Genomic DNA, 17302 nt, shown 5'->3' on the forward strand with positions numbered 1-17302 from the left:
AGTTAATTTTCCTAAGGGTGGACTCCTGGTATTATGGGGAAAAAAAATAAAAGTTCTTTTCCTTTTCTAGGCAGGCCTAAGTTTTCCCTGTATGTTCAAGATTTACTCTTTACAGATGGACTTACTAGCACTCCTAGCTCCCTACTTTCTTCAGCAAGGAACTGATTCATGTGGGACACAGAGGATTCCTCAAAGGAGTATTTATGAGGTCATTGACCTAGAAGGCACAATTGGATCTCTGTCTGATGGAGTTACAGTCTCTTGAGAATCTGTAGTGGCAGCCCAAGGCAGTGCGGGTAGGTCTGGGGTGATGCAGGAGGACTGATATGAGCCAGAGAGAGAAAAATCTCTCAGGACTAGGTTCCAATCAGGTTCTCAAATGCCCTTTCTGCTGCTGATGTACTATTTTTTTTTTAATATTCTTTTTAGTTGTAGATGGACACAATACCTTTATTTATTTTTACATGGTGCTGGGGATCGAACCTAGTGCTTCACATGTGCTAGGCAAGCACTCCACCATTGAGCTACAACCCCAGCCCCTGTTCTATTATTCTTTACTCATTTTTTTCATTTCATGAATAGTGGTCTCCCCTAGCAACTACAAATGTGAGAAAACAATATAATGAAGATTGAAACAAAGGAAAATCCAAATAACTTGAAAGGAAAAAAATTATATTCACCACCTGCAAATTCAACATGTCCCAAAATCATACTCTCCCAAATCAGCTCCTTTTCCAACCTCCTCTTTTGGACAGAATACTTCCTCTTTTTTTCATACTCAGGCTTAAAACTTTGGGAACACTCTGGGCCCTTTCTTTTAAGCCTCATAACTGGTTTGACCTCAAATTTCAGATTCTTCCTTCAACATCTCTCACTCCATTCACATAGGCAGTTTTTTTCTCCCAGTACTGGGAACTGAACCCAGATTCTCATGCAAGCCTGGCAAGCACTCTACCACTGACATCTCCAGCCCTTTCTAACTTTGTTCTGAGACAGGGTCTTGCACTAAATTTCCCAGGCTGGCCTCAAACTTGTGATCTGCCTCCCAAGTAGCTGTGATTACAGGCATGTACCACCACACATGGCTACATAAAGCAATTTTTATTGTTTATATACTTATATTAGTTCTAGGAGATACTGGTGGTAGAGAAGGGTATTATTTGGAGATGTACACAGACACAGCTACTAAACAACTCTCCTAATAAGTAGATGAGTGGTTGAGAAAAAAGTATTATAAAGATTTGGAAGTGTGAGATGTCTGGGGGGGTGGCCACTCAATCTAGACTTTGACTCCAACATCTAACTTGGATCAGTAGTAGTGGAAGGAAATGGGATAAGGTGGATGCTGGGAACTAAAGGTCTAAGAAAGCAATGGTGAAAATGAAGGTTTACTTCAAGTGGTGGCAGCTTCTGAACACCTTCAGGAGAGGTCCTAACTCTTGGGCTTCCAGGTCATTTCCCTTCCATTGTTTGTTCCTTCTTTATAGCTGACACCTACTTTCACCAGAAACTTCCCTAGGGGCAAGTTTGATGGCATCTGCATTTGTGATCACTAGTGTTCCTTCTGCATTTATAATTTGTTGGAGGGTGCTACCACAAATGGCTGAACAGGAAGCTGGCTGGTCCCTTTAGCACTAACAGAGATTGACATAGGCTGGAGGATCAGAAAGCAAAAACTGTCAACCTTCCACAACCCTAACTATGGTTGTGATCTAAGATGGAGAATACTAACTTAATCCTTTCCAAATTTGCTTTCATTTTATGGCTCTGCTTGCTTAAGGATCTATAATGATTCTATTACCTACAATAGTCTATTCAAATCCTTTGGCCTAGAAGCCAAGGTTATGCATAATCCAACCCCATCAAACCTTTTCAATTTCATCAATCATTACTTTTCTGTAACAACCTTCTTTTTTTTAGAGGGCTAAATTACAAAATGTCTACTATTACAGAGAGAGATAGATGAGCCAAGTTAAAGTAGGAAACATTTTAGGCCCCTTTTTAAGGCATAAATAAAATTATGTTACAAAAATATTTTTAAAAATTTAGCTGTCAGTTGGGCATGGTGGTGCACACCTGTAATCTCAGCAGCTCAGGAGGCTGAGGCAGGAGGATTGCAAATTCAAAGCCTTTCTCAGCAACTATCGAGGCCCTAAGTGACTCAGCGAGATCCTGTCTCAAAATAAAATACAAAAAAGGGCTGGAAATATGGCTTAGTGGTTAAGCACCTCTGGGTTCAATCCCAGGTACAAAAAAACCCAAAAAACTGAGCTCTCTTTTCAAAGTGTTCTGAATCAAAAAATTACTGTTTTCAGAATGTATAAACTTGAAAGAAAAGTTACAGATACCAACAATAATGTTCTTTTTTTTTGTGTGTGTGGTGCTGAGGATTGAACCCAGGGCCTTGTGCATGTGAGGCAGGACTCTACCAACTGAGCTATATCCCCAGCCCAACAATAATGTTCTTTATCTTGGTAGTGGATGAGATTGTTTTAGCTACAAACAGTGAATATATAATTTGAATTTGTAGTTCCTTGGATATAAACATTATACCAAAATAAACTGTAAACAAATCCTAGTCAATGATATGCCAAAATAGGAGACAAGCATACTGATACACACAATTTAAATGAATGGATAGGTATGTGGTAAAAGGAATTACAGAAAAATGTTAATGGTAGGATCTAGGTGGTGATGAGGTGTTTTTTATAAAACACCTCATCACCACCTAGAAAAAAACACCTCATCACCACCTAGATTTTTTATATAACATTCAGACTTTGCTGAATGTTAGAAAATTTTCATGATAAAACATTGGAAAAATGACACTGACAACACATTGTACATATTAATTCTAAGCCCTGATAACACACTATACTTTCTAAAGTTGTAATATGATAAGCTTAGTGGCAGCACCAGGCATTAGTCCACTGATGCTTCCAAAGCAATCTGCACAAACCTCTTAGAGCATGGTTGTCTCTTCAACCACATTATATGTTCTTGGTGGTCACAGATCTAATCTCATTTGCTTTGTGCCATATTTGGAGACTAATATGTGTTCAATAATAGTGAAATGACTTGAATGGAAATTAATATTGCAAAGTATATCAGTGTTATGTTCCTAGCAGATTCATTATTCATTTCTCACCCTAAAAGTTAATCTGTTCAATTTGCAAGAGAAACATATCCTTTACTTTTCCCCAAGCATGCAAAATCTCCCAAAATAAATACTTTTAAAACCTTATCTGTACTCATTTTGTATGCTATTAAACTTGAATGTGAAGGCCTAAAATTCGATAATGTTTTAGGTTTGCCCCCCCCCCCCCCCCCCCCCGGTTAAAAGAGCTAAGTCAGAATTCCAAAGTGGCCTGGAATTTGTTTTGTTCAAATTTTGGAGTGTTAAAACTAAGAGATTCCTCAAAACTGGTCAAAAGTGGAAAACTGGAGATCTGGGAAGAAAATAAATGACACAAAAAAGTCGTGAAACAAATTAATTGAGAACTCTTAAGGCCCGGAATAAAGCCTTATCTCCAATTCCCCAGAGACTGGCTCCTCTTCTCCTCCTCCCTCGGATTACAGCCAGTCAGAGAGGGGCCACTGGCCACTCCCAGGATGCCTCGCGAAAGGAGCGGATGCCTCTGAACATCCATCTCCCCACGTCAACATCACACAGCACCGTCTCGTGGCGAGTACCTGGTTCCGATCTGGAGAGGAGTTCGAGTCCCAGCTCCCCCTCCTACCTGGTCGGTAGCCCTGCGCAAGTCTCCTTCTCTCGCTGGGCCTGTTTCCTTACTTGTGAAATGTAATGATTCTCTATCACTGACTACAGGGCGATGAGGAAAGTAAAGGCGCTCTAAGCTGCAACTAACTCTAATTGTTATGGCTTTCAAGCTCGCGATGCTCACCAAGTAGCCCAAGACCAATCTCTCAAAGTCACCTCTGTCCCTCACTCCCTTCCCGCCCCGCGCTGATGCTGAGGCCGCTCCCTCTAGTCGGCCATGTGGAAGCCACGCGGCGCTGCCAGCCGTACCTGCAGCCACCTGGTCAGCGGGGCCCTCCTGCTGACCCATGACGAAGTCTTGCACGAGGCCCCACAGGGCGCCCGTAGGCGCCGCCGCCTCCAGAGCGGCGGCGGCAGCCATGACGCGTACCCGAGACGGTGGGTGGGGAAGTAGGAGGTGGTAAAAGAGAGACCTTTCGCGCACGCGCCTTCTGAGCCAATTGCTGAGCGAAGGCCGAGGGGGCGGGGCTCTCTCTGGATCACGTGTCTGCCGGCTCCGGGCCAGGCAGTTCCAGGGAGGGACGGGACTGCCCCTCCCCGAGGGGCGGGGCCTGAGGTCGGGGCGGTGGCGCGGAGAGGGGAGGAGCCTGCTGGGCACGCAGCCGGGGGCCATTGAGGGCGAATAATTCCCGGCCGGACTCCCCGGGAGACCGGCGGAGGGGCGGGTACCTGGCTGGGTGGGGCCGGAGGGCGGTGCGCACTCTGGGGGAAGCCAATGAGAAAATCAGGCCCGGCCCGCGGGGCGGTGCCGTCAGTCACATGCGCACCTGGGGCGAGTGGCGGCGGCGGCGCGGGCACCGCCAGCCGGCGGAAGAGAGCTGGGCCGGGCTGGGGCGGGGTTAGGCAGGTGAGTGACAGGCTCCGGGGGGCCGGCCCCAGCTGGGAGCCCCGAGCGAACCCTGAGTAGCTGCGGCGGTGCCCGCCCCCTCTCCGCCCCTCCTGCGGGGCTGGTCTCTGGCCGGGCACCGTCGCGGGCCCCCCTGGCCCGGCCACCTGGGACTGTGCTGAGAGTCGGCCACCTCCCTCTCTCCCCTGGCCCGCAAAGTTTGTGGCGAAGCCGGCGCCGGGCAGAGCGCGCCCGGGGGGAGATCCGGGAGCGCCCGATGCCGAGCGGCAGGAGCCGTTGACCCCGGACGCCGCCGTCCGGGGCAGGAACGCGGAGCAGTCGGTCAGCCGCCGCCTCCGGTGCATGGGGACCGGCTGAGGAGCCAGCATGGGCAACTGCGTGGGGAGACAGCGCCGTGAGAGGCCGGCCGCCCCGGGACACCCCCGCAAACGAGCAGGTAACGCCGGGAAAGTGAACAGGGCCACGACTCCCCGCCAGTTGTCCCCTGCCTGGCGGGAGCCCTGGGGTTCCCGAGCGACCTCCCGCGGCGCCTGGGCTTCCTCGATGTCTCTCGGAGGCGGACGGGACCCCCTCCTCTGGGCGGGGTGACCAGGGGAGCCGAGTTGGGGCAACTGCAAGTGCTGACCCGGCTGTGAGACCAACTCGCTCCAACTGGGAAGCTCCTGGTGGGGGCGGGGGCGGGGGCAGGGGCAGGAAATGTTTGCAGACCGCAGTGGGGCCACGGAGGGAGGGGGCCAGGGTGAGGACGCCGCTGGCCTGGCAGCCCGGGCCGGGGTCGGACGCCGGCCCGTCGGGGCGCGGCGCGGGCAGCCAGGCGGCCCCAGAACTCTGAGCGAGCGAGACGAGAGAACAGTCGCTCCTTGCAAAGACTGTGTCATTATCGGGCTGCAGATCGTGTCTGCCGGAATCCGACTTGCAAAAGCAGCTCAGGACTCTGGGAAGGAAATCTTTATTTTTCCCCGCAGGGATTTTTAGAGCCTCCTGGCCGTCTGGGAGTCTAAGAGAGCTGGGGTGCGAGGTGAGAGTCACCCTCAGGTTTGTTGGGATCCTTCTCAGCACTAGGAGTGGGATCTGCTCGCTGGTGATCTGCGAGGCCTGGGCAGCGCTGTCACACTTTCTTGGTACAACCTTCCTATCCTGGCGCTTCACCCCGGGAAGAGGTCTGGCAGTCGTTTGAGTCTTGTAGTCACTTCCTTTTCTGAAGGTGTTGCAAGGACCCTTCTGAGAATGATAAAATAGACTTTAGAGCTCAAAGGAGCATTTGAAACTTGTCTAGATTTCTGGTAGACCTACATACCCCCTATGTAAGTATCCATATTCAGAGAGGTTGAGTAACTTCCAAAGTCACACAGCTGGTTAGTAGTGCAGCTGGGGCTAGAACCCCATCTTCTCTTCCACCTGATTGCCACATACCCTTTTGTGTAAGGGAAGCCACAGCCACAGTTGTTAATGAAGTGGAAACTCTAGTTGGAGTTTCCTGTCTACTTCTCCACCAAAGGTGTGTTGCTTGGATTGCGGAAACTGGGAAAAAGAATGGGGGAGACCTGGGGGAAGCAGTGAAGGATGTCTGTGTGGTGGACAGGATGACTTGTGCAGGAAGAAACGTGTTTTCATAGGAAGAATGGGGTAAAACTGAACATTAAAATCTTGTCTGAGGGCAACCCTGGCCATTCTTCTGACTGAGGAAAGTAGATTTTCCACCCAAAGGCTTCCTTTTCATTCATTCATTCATCAACTTTTTTTTTTAATAAGCTTAGTCCTTGATTTTATAGCATGTTTTCACTGTTGACAACCCTCTTCCACCAAAAGGCTCCCTCACTTCTTTTCTTGGCATTACTGTCTTGATTTTCCTTTTTGATCACTCTGACCCACTATCCACTTTCCTATCCCTCTATCCACCTAGGGTTGGAACATCTATGGTTCAGTTTGACATTCTGTTTTTTCTCATTACACTCCCTCCCTGAGAAATCTTCTTCAATCCCACACTTTGTCCGTTGGGAAGATCCCTACATCTCTATCTTCAACTGAAACCCCAGACCCACATATCCAGCACCCACTGGACACCGTGATATAGATAGAATTAAGATTTAGCACCTCTAAAACAAAGCTGTGCATCTCCCCTAAACTACTTTCCCTTTACTCTTCTGTTCTTTAGTTGCCTGACTTTGTTCTTTGAAGAACTCTCTCTGGTGAGTCTGTGCTTCCTTGTCCTCTGCTTCTCATTCAGTTGGTCACTGGGGCCTGCTGATTCTTCCTTCAGACATGCCTCTTCCCAAATGACTTATGCCTTTGTCATCTCAAGTCCACCTCGTCTGCCAGTTTGGAGTGAGTTCCCCACCAAGGGCAAGTTCGCCTTCAGTCATTCATCAAATACCTGCACACGGTGTCCTCTCAGGAGGCGTTTGTTAAATCAACATGTTTTAAACCCTGTAGTTTCAATATTCAAAACATTTTTGCACCTTCTCAATCCTACAAGCTCTTTCAAGGCTGTTCAAATCTGGCCTAGTCCTTGTAAGACTTATTTCTTTATCTTCTCATGAGCCACCAGTGTTTGCTCATCCATTTCCTCTTCTTATTGAGACCTTTTTTTCCTTCAAGGTCCACCTCAAATCCCATGTCCTTCTTGATTGCTCCACTTGACAACCTCCCCCACCCGCCCCCAGCAGAAGTGAAGTTTCTTCAGAGAACTCCTGCAGACACATTACCTATGCCACTTACTTGATAATTATCTCCTCCATATTATTAGTCATTTCTTTGATGTTCACAGTCTTGTATCAGCAACCACATTACAAGCCTGAAGACCTGGGTTCTCTCTTTTCTTTGTGTATTTGTCTCTGTCTCTCACTCATATGACCATGCATACACATACTCAGCACATAGCACACAGAGACCTGTACAGAGGAAGCACTCAATATTTGTTGACTTTAGAAAGCTAACCGAACTTCACCTTGCCACCTGAATTTTTTATGTAAACATTTTACTGAAGTATATACCTGTATTTTTTTTTTTTGCCTGCTAGTGAATCGTTATTTTAATTCCATGGGTCCTGCTATGAATAGCGTTATTCATAAAGTCCAAAGCTCAGGGGAACTCTGTAGGATCACAGATTTGGTACAAGGGAAGAATCCTTCTTAACTTCACAGCATGCATCTAGCATTCCTTTAACATCTGCAGCTTACCCTTTGACAAGGATATAGTTTCATGTTGTAAGGCTAATGTATAGGGCTGGAGGTGTTGCTCAGTGGTAGAGCACTTGCCTAACACGTGTGAAGCCCTCCATTCAATTTCCAGCACTGTAAAAAAGAAAGAAGGAAAAAAAAAAGCTAGGTGTATGGTGGTGCATACTTGTAATCCCAGCAACTGTGAGGCTGAGGCAGAAGAATTGCAAGTTTGAGGCCAGCCTCAGCAACTTAGTGAGACCTTCTCTCAAAAAATAAAAAGGGGGACTGGGATTGTGGCTTAGTGGCAGAGCACTGGCCTCGCACATGTGAGGCACTGGGTTCAATCCTCAACACCACATAAAAATGAATAAACAAAAAATAAAGGTATTAAAAAATAAATGAATAATGGGTCTGGGATTGTGGCTCAGTGGTGGAGCACTCGCCTAGCACATGCACAGCCCTGGGTTCGATCCTCAGCACCACATAAAAATAAATACATAAAATAAAGGTATTATGTCCAACTACAACTAAAACAATATTTAAAAAAATAAGTACATGGGCTGGGGATGTGGCTCAAGCGGTAGCGCGCTCGCCTGGCATGCGTGCGGCCCAGGTTCGATCCTCAGCACCACATACAAACAAAGATGTTGTGTCCGCCGAGAACTAAAATAAATAAATATATATATATATATATATATAAAAATAAGTACAAATAAAAATAAAAAAGGGCTGGGAATGTAGCTAGTGGAAAAGTGCCCCTGGGTTCAACCAAAAAAAAAAAAAAAAAAAAAAAAGAAGAAGAAGAAAAAGAAAAAGACTAATGCCTGAAACTAACTCCCCAGCTCCCACTGTAACCCTCGCCTTTTCTTTGTCACTCCTATAATGGGAAGAAACCCTCAGCAGAGAGCTAGAACCTGAATTCTAGTCCTGGTTCTTTGTTCAGTGATCCTAGGCAAGTCGCCCAGCCTCTCTGGGCCACACTTCCAATATCTCAGGCAGGGAATTAAACAAGGTCATTAGAGGAGTTTTATCATTTTCATAAAGGTGACTGTTCAAAACTGGAGTAATTGAGGTGAAATATATTGCCTTATATTGCCACCTTTTGTCCTTAGTTCTATCTTCTCAGTTACATGACAGGTGAATCCCTGCCATTAGTCAGGAATTCTTGCATTGGATAAAAGGTCCTCTCATCTCATCAAGTTTTGGATTGTTGCCATTTATTATTTATTTCTCTTGCTTCTCTGAATGTATCCCCAGTAGGCGTAGGTTCTTCTCCAGGTGCTGGGTGTGCTTGCATGCTTCTGTGAATACTTGAGAATCTGGAGGGGCGCTTGCCAGCCTATACATCTACCCCAAGTAGATCAATATTTCTACCTCTGACCTGGGTGGAGCAGCCCATCCCCCAGCCACTGTCAGAAGAAATACAGGTAGTAGAACAGGCAAGTCTCTTGCCTAGCTCCACCCTTTAAGATTGTGGCAGGGCTGAAACCCAAATATCTGACTCTGTGATGTGCCAGGCGTATCCATTTATGTTCTGGAATCTCAAGCTCTGGGTGTACAGACCCAGGGCCCTGTTTGGGGCTGGTCTGCTTCTTTTGTGGGCAGTGTGGCTATTCTTGAGGGTGTAATTGGGCAACTTCTCCATTTTCTCAATAAATATTTACTGAGTGCCCTGTACCTTGCTGACTGTAAACAGATTTGGTCCTTGGCCACAGGGAGCTTACAGTCTTGTGGGGACAGACAGTAAACATACAGACAAATTACACATGATCATCTATGTGAATCTTGTATGATTATACATACGGTTACATATTATATATGCTGGAGATGCTCAAGTTTATAATCTTACCATCCTCTCCAACTCTCCAGCCTTATAGATTTGCTGCCTACTCAACAAATCTGATATCCACAAGGTCTCTCAGTTTTATGTGTCCAAGCCAGAATGAATCCTGCTTCTACCCCTGTTCCTCCTTTCATTGTTCCTATCTCCGAAGGTTGAATTCCTTATTTTAGTTGCCCAGTCCCTTAAACTCTGGAGTCATCGCTGACCTCTCCCTTTCTCTCAAATCCCACATCCATTTAATTGATAAGTCTGTTGGTGTTGCCTTCAGTGTATCCTGCACCTGACTCTTTGTCTCTACCACTTTCACCCTAAGTCGGCCTCTTCACTGACCTTCCTACTTCCTCCCTTGTCTCCCGACAGACAATTTCCATCACAGCAGCCACAGTGATGCTGTAAACTCTTAAGTCAGATTTTGTTACTCCTTTGCTCATCCCTTCCTGTGACTCCGGATCTCATTCAGAGTCTTTGTACTGGTTTGAAGTCACAATATGAGTTTTGCCCATTTTCTTTTCTGAAGCATCTCTTGTTCTTCATCCCCTTGTTCAACCCCCAAGTGCCTGAATGGGTCCCTCTCTCTCCTCAGCCCAGTGTCGGCTTCCCTTCCAGGAAGCTTTTTCACCTTTCTCTGTAGTTCATATCATCATCTGACCCTGGCTGCCTCCCCTTATTTCCTGTGATCAGAGATTTAATCTTTTGGACCAAGAGCCTGACATATAGTTGGTGCCTAATAAGTATTTTGTGGATGAAATTAGCATGTATAAACCTTGTTGGTGAGATGCATAGAAGAGCAAAGGTGGGCATACATGATTGATCTCCTGGCTTAGGAGTTCAGCCAGCCCTCCTGTGTTAGGGCAGCTGTGCTAGTGAAGGGACCTTAACTGCAACTTCAGAGTGGGGTGTTCTTTCCCTGAAGTGGCATCTTTCTACCCCAGGTGCAGATGAGGTCCCCAGTACCTGAGGTATGGTTCCCTGGGGCTTGGGAATGAACATCTTGCTGGAAGATCCTGGGGCTGAGGCTAGAAGCTAGAGAGCTTAGAGTGAAGGCCTCTTATGAGGATCCCACTCAGGCAGTGACACATTCTTGTCATTTCACATGTGTGTCTGTGTAACAGTGGGCCCCTCTCTCAGGTACATGTGGTGTTTGTAGTTCATAACTGGCAGGGCAGGAGTGGGTTAGTCTAATAGAATGTGAGGAAGGAAGTTGAGTGATATGGATCCCAGCCTCTCTGCCCATCAATTTGCTGGAGAATTTTTAGAATCATAGAATTTTAGAATCATAGCTGAAAAGGACCTAAAGATTTCTATAACCTCTTTTTTCTTATTCAGCTATTAAAAAGAGAACAAAGATATATCTGCTCCCTGCCTAGTTCACAGAAATATGGTGCAACCTGTATGAAAATGCTATGGGCTGCTTTAAGTCTTGATTGTGCTGAGGTCAAGACATTTAAGAAGTGATCAAGGTCAAGTATGTTTAAAAAGGAGGGGGGTCTATTTTCTTCTTCATCACTTTCTTTCTTTTTCTTTCTTTTTTTTTTTTTTTTGTACTGGAGATTGAACCCAGGGGTATACTTAACTGAGTCACATCCCCAACCCTTTTTTAAAAATCTTTTGAGATAGGGTCTCACTATGTTGTTTAAGGCCTAAGTTGCCGAGGCTGGCTTTAAACTTGTAATGCTCCTGCCTCAGCCTCTGAGCCACTAGAATCACAGGTGTGCTCCATTGCGCCCAGCCTTCGCCACTTTCTTGAGTGGTCATCTTGGGCAGGTTTCATGCTTAATTGATCCTCTAAAATATAGTATTTCCAGTTTACTTCATCCAGATAATATGAGGATCAAATAAACTAACACTAATTGTAAATACTTTCATAGTCTATGGTCTGCTTGAGTGTGAAGTCTCAACCCTGAGTTGCATCTGGTAAAAAATGAGACTTTGGCTCTCTGGGCCTTTCTAGTTGTTTGTGTGGCTTTGGCCAAGCCTCTTGATCTCTTTGAATCTCAGTTTCCCCATTTGTACAACTGGGTGGCTCTCCCTCCTCACCTCTCAAAGACATGGTAAGAATCAAGTGAGACCCTGGATGATAAGAGACTTTGAACTTAGAAAGTTTCTATTCAGAGTTATAGGATATTTACATACAAATGTGTATTTTTTTCTGACCATGTTATTGAAGTTTGCTGTTTATTTTAAAGAGCAAAACTATAAAATGTTTATTTAAAAAATTATTTTTTTGGATGGGAATCTTTCTAAAATGATTAATATGTTTCTGAGCCAAATATAGTCAACAAAAACAACCTCCTCTTTGCCACTTGGGTCATTGAGTTCACACTTGAGTGGACCAAGCATCTACTCAGGGGTAATGGGGACCACAAAAGGTCTTTCTCTCAAAAGTTTTAGCTCATAAAGAAGAGAGTGGGGGTGGGGAGTGAACTGGTGGTATGCACAAGGAAATTACTGGGGGCAAGCCCATTTCGGAGGTACCCATGCAGCAACATTGGGGTATGTGTGTTTTGCAGGGGCTTTTAATTCTCTTTCAGGCTTTTCCTGCCTGGTTACTGGGCTTATAATAGTGTGAATGAGGATTGGGCTTCTGAGACTAGGGCCAAGGACCTGAAACTAAATGGCTTCCGGCTACTGAACTTTTGGGGTTCTTGTTCCACCTGTACTCCTTGCTCTCTTCTTCCTGGAAGTCAGTGGTTGCTCTTTGGATTTTTTTTTTCTTTCTGATATATAAATATATTCATATATATAAAATAAAATTTTAACCATTTAAAGTGTGCATGTCTGCAGCATAAGTGTATTCACCACAGTCTGCAGAACTTTTTCATTTTCCCCAACTGAAACTCTGTACCCATTAAATAGCAATTCCCCATTTCTCCCTTCCCAAGCCACTAGCAACTAATAGTCTGCTTTATTTCTCTATGGATTGAACTATTCTGGAAAATTCTATGAGTGAAATCATACAAAATCTGTCCTTTTGTGACTGGTTAATCACTTAACATGTCTTCAGTATGTTGTCATACATATTGTAGCACATATCAGAATGTCCTTTAAAAAAAAAAAAAGTGACTGCCGGGTGTGGTGGTGCACACCTATAATCCCTGTGACTCGGGAGGCTGAGGCAGGAGGATTGCAAGTTCAAAGCCAGCCTCAACAACTTACCGAGGCCCTAAGCAATTCAGAAAGACCCTGTCTCTTAAAAAATACAAAAAAGGCCTAGGGATGTGGCTCTGTGGTTAAGCACCCCTGGGTTTAATCTCTGGCACCCAAAACAAAAACAAAAACCCTAATAATCCATTGTGTGTATATACCACATTTATTTATCCACTCATCACTCAGAGGACATTTGGGTTGCTTTCACCTTTTGGCTATTGTGAATAATGCTGCTAATGAACTTGAGTATACAAATAACTGTTTAGTCCCTGCTTTAAATTCTGGGTGTATATACCCAGATATGATGTTGCTAATTGGTAATTCTGCTTGTAATTTTTTTGAGTAGCTAGTATACTGTTTTCCTTAATGGCTGTTCCAGTTTATATTCCCACCAACAGCGCACAAGGGTTTCAATTTCTCCACGTCCTCATCAGTGCTTGCTGTTTTCTGTTGCTTTTTGTTTTGGTCTGTTTTATCTTTTCTTTCTTTTTGAGATAGGATGTCACTAAGTTGCTGAGGCCAGCCTTGAATTTGTGATCCTCCTGCCTCAGCCTCCCTCCATGAAGAGGGAGACTGAGCTCATTATATGTATCCACACCTCTCATTATCCTCAGCTCCTCAACTTCTCTCCCTGGAGCCCCTTCGTTACAATGTCAGAGTGTTGTTATCAGGGACCTAGGCAGAATGATTCCTTGCTGGTTCCTGTTTTCTTTGGGAGCCTGGTTCCACTACCTGAGGGTGAGTGAGCCCAAGCCCAGGCACCCATGAACCAGTAAGCAGCCTGGATCACCTGCGGGCTTGTTGTTTTGAGGGCTTCAAGAGATGCAGTTAGCAGCAGCTCACCTTTGCAGTATGTACCACATGCCGGGAGCATCAGGTACAGGATCCAGGTTAATCCTCACAACCACCCTTCAGGGATGCTATTATCACCTTTTTACAGGCAAAGAAACCAAGCCTCAAAAAAGCAACTGCTGTTGCCTATGGCCACATAGCTTGTAGACAGCAGTGCCCAAGCTTTTCGCCACTAAAGTTTGTCCTCAGAATGGGGAGATGAGAACTAACTCTCTTATTGTTAATGTTTTTTCAATGAGAGTTTATTGTTGAGCACCTTTAGGCACCTTGCTAGGCCTGTTCTCAAGCATCATGTCTTTGAGTCTGCCCAGTTTACCCGTGGGAACAGTTCTCCCTGTTTTACATTTGGAAAAGTCAAGTGGTTGTTGGTGGTCACTGTGCTGAGAAGAGATGGCCTGAACCCAGCCTGAGGACTTTGACTGGAATTCCTGTGCCACAGCTCATTGCCTTATGCTGTGAGCCCTGCCCACCCATGAAAAGTGCCCCCAGAGGTCAGCTGTGAAGTCTGCAAAACTCTAAGGACTGTAGCCACCTCTCCCTCCTGTTGCTGTCCTCTCCTATTCTGATGTCCTGCCCCCCAAATCATAACCTCTATAGGTAGAAACCCTAGGAGTTCATCATCTTGATTCAAAGTGCTTGGCATGTAGTAGGTGCTTTGTAAATATGCCTTGACTGCTGTTTGAGGGCTGAGTGTGCTGGAGGCAATAAAATTCTAGCCAAGACTGTGTTCCTAAAGAGAAACACCAGTAGAATGCAAATACTGTTTTTTCCTCCTCCTTCTCCTGGAGCAAACCTCCACTTTCCTACTCCCAGATGCCAGGGACTAGAAGAAAGGAGTGCCCATGCTCTGCAGACTTTGAATTAATCCCCAATTCCCCAGGGAAAAGAGGCAGGGGAGAGTCACGTTAGCAAAATGCTTACAGAATCAGGTGTCACTCTTTGTAATTAATAAGAGGAACGATCCATTGCTTTGCTCAGCATTTCATAGTTTTCAAAGTGCTTTCTCAAGTATTATTTATCATTCGATCCCCACAGCCATCTTGGTAGGCAGGGCAGGAATCACTTTTCCTCTTTTACAAATGAACATAGTGGGACTCGATAAGGATGTTAAACTATCAAGATTATTTATTAATAAATGGCAAAAGCCATAGGGAGGCAGTGGCTTCACCACAGTAAGAAAGCCTCAGGGCAGAGCCTCAGTTTCTGCATCTGTAAAGTAGGACAAGAGTCCACCATTGACAGTAACCAAGGATAATGTGATGATAAGGATGAAGGGATCTTGGTGCCTACACATAGTAGATGCTTAGCAAATGGTTGTGGAGGGTTGTTAATGAAGATAACCAAGGCAGAAATCCTGGTTCTTCTGATGGCTTATATTCTACAGATTTTTGTTCAGTCTCAATGTTGGGAGGAGCAGAGTTCTGTCTCTGGTACTCCAACCTGGGAAATCTGATTCTGGTCACAAATGGTAACAAATACAGGGCATGCGTTAGCTTCCTTTGATTTGCAAAATCTGAGGCCTTTCAAAGAGGACATTTTTATTTAATATTTATTTTTTAGTTGTAGTTGGATACAATATCTTTATTTAATTTATTTTTATGTGGTGCTGAGGATCGAACCCAGGGCCTTGCATATGCTAGGTGAGTACTCTACCACTGAGTCACAATCCCAGCCCTCAAAGAGGACATTTATAAGATAGTTTTGGTTTCTTTTTTATTTTCTGTGAATTCTTTTTTTTTTTTTTTTGGTGCTGAGAATTGAACCCAGGGGCGCTTTTCCACTGAGCTACATCCCCAGTCCTTTTTATTTTTATTTTGAGACTGGGACTTCCTAAATTGCTGAGGCTGGCTTTGGACTGTCTCAGCCTTCTGAGTTGTTGGGATTACAGTGTGTGCCATTGTGTCTGGCCTATAAAATAGTTCCCTTAAAAAATATTTTTTTTGGCCATAGGTAATTATGACAATTATGGTAAATATTTTATTCATTTATATTCTCTTATCCCAGTCCTTTCAGCTCATTAACTATATAATCTTGGGCAAGTTGTTTGTAAATATTTTGGGCCTTAGTTTCCTCATCTGTAAAATGGAGATAATGCCAAAGGGTTGTCATGATGATTTGAGTTACCTATGTAGAGAACAGTGATTGAGACATGTTAAATGCGTAATAAAGGATCTTAGGTTGTAGCTTCAGTGGTAGGGCACTTGCCTAGTGTGTATGAAGCACTGGGTTCGATCCTCAGCACCACATAAAAATAAATAAAGGCATTGTGTCCATCTACAACTAAAAATATTTCTAAAAAATGCATAATAAATGTTATTGTTTTTTGCTATTGGCACTGCGTTTAGGCCAGCTGTCTTCACTCGTCCGGCCACCAGCTGATATTCATAGCCGACGGAGTTCATAGGCAAGGCCTAAGTTGCAGCATATGCCTGTAATCCCTGAGGCCAGAGCTACTTAGTGAGACTGTGTTTCAGAATAAAAACCAAAAAGGGATGGGGATGTAGGGGTTCAATCCCCAGTACAAAAAAAAAAAAAAAAAAACCCTAAAACTTCCTCCCTGTGCACTGGATTATCTACCATTCTTATCATTTTGTTCATTTAGGAATGCAATTGGGAAGCAAGTTGTAAGACATGATATTATTATAGAGATAACCTTGAATCTAGCTTCATTTTAAAAAATGTGAATCATTCACAAAAACTTGAGAACTTGTTTGAAACAAATCACTCATAACACACCCCACAACTCTTGATGCTGACTTCAGCAACAACCAGTAGCCACTTTTCTAGGTTATCTCTGCACATTTTCAAATATTTCTTACCCAATGGATCAAGGCTGGCAAGTGCCCGCAGTTTGCTGAGGCCTGTCTTCAGCTTGGCAGAAAATCTCCGAGTATGCTGGGACTTTCTTCCTAGAACTTTATGCACTTCTGTGAAACACATGATCAATTACATAGGTAACTCAAATCATCATGACAACCCTCTGAACTTGGAGGAGCTAGTGATACGCATCCATGTGACGGCCACTTTTCCATACTTGATGAGCAGCCTCCACACCGAGGTTCGAGTCCTGTTGGTTTTCATTTATTTTGCACTACCGTCAATTGAGCACCAGCTGTGGTGGTGGGCACTGATAAGCACTTCTACACACTCATCTCATCCTGATAGTTGCTGAGCGGGGTTTTTTCTCAGTTCAAGAGAGAGGCTGGGTGACATTTCCTACTGTATGGAGGTGGATCACACAGTGAGAAATGGATTTTGGTTTCTAGACCACTGTTTTTGATTCTCAGACTTTCATGCCATTCCAACCTCACTCAGTCTTAACAAAGGGTTCACTGGTCCCTAAACAGGTATAGCTGGTTTATTTACTGACATCATTGCCACCCGTGACTCGAGGTACTCTACTTTTGCCAGTTCTTGCACTACACATTCTGAACATGCCAGAAAGTGCACTTGTGACAACCTTCATGGGTCTGTCCTTCTTCCTGCTTCCCCAAATCCCACCCAGTGTCTGAAAAACCGATCACATGTCTCCTATATGGAACTGGCTCAGAGAGATCAAGCCACTTATCAGTGCAGATATATTCAGAGGTGGTATTGGTGACTAGTCTGTGTGCCTTAATATTTCATCCTGCCTCATTCCTGCACTTGTATGTGCACACATTATACATGTA

At 44.8% G+C, this 17302-nt stretch overlaps 2 protein-coding genes across 4 annotated transcripts in view; one reads left to right on the forward strand and one right to left on the reverse strand.

Annotated features, from left to right (window-relative positions):
• Mms19 (MMS19 cytosolic iron-sulfur assembly component) overlaps window positions 1-4172 on the reverse strand; it is a 28428-nt gene extending 24256 nt beyond the window's left edge. For all 3 annotated transcript variants that reach the window (XM_076834979.1, XM_076834978.1, XM_076834977.1), the window contains exon 1: window positions 4031-4172. In XM_076834979.1, the coding sequence (XP_076691094.1) occupies window positions 4031-4142 (112 nt within the window). In that variant the 5' untranslated portion in view covers window positions 4143-4172. The remainder of the gene's footprint in view (window positions 1-4030) is intronic.
• A 533-nt stretch (window positions 4173-4705) lies between these two features.
• Window positions 4706-17302, forward strand: part of Ubtd1 (ubiquitin domain containing 1) — a 52723-nt gene continuing 40126 nt past the window's right edge. Inside the window, exon 1 of the mRNA XM_076834986.1 lies at window positions 4706-5064. Within this exon, the coding sequence (XP_076691101.1) occupies window positions 4995-5064 (70 nt within the window). The 5' untranslated portion in view covers window positions 4706-4994. The remainder of the gene's footprint in view (window positions 5065-17302) is intronic.

The sequence above is a fragment of the Callospermophilus lateralis genome, chromosome 15, assembly GCF_048772815.1.
Source record: "Callospermophilus lateralis isolate mCalLat2 chromosome 15, mCalLat2.hap1, whole genome shotgun sequence".
Lineage (NCBI taxonomy): Eukaryota > Metazoa > Chordata > Mammalia > Rodentia > Sciuridae > Callospermophilus > Callospermophilus lateralis.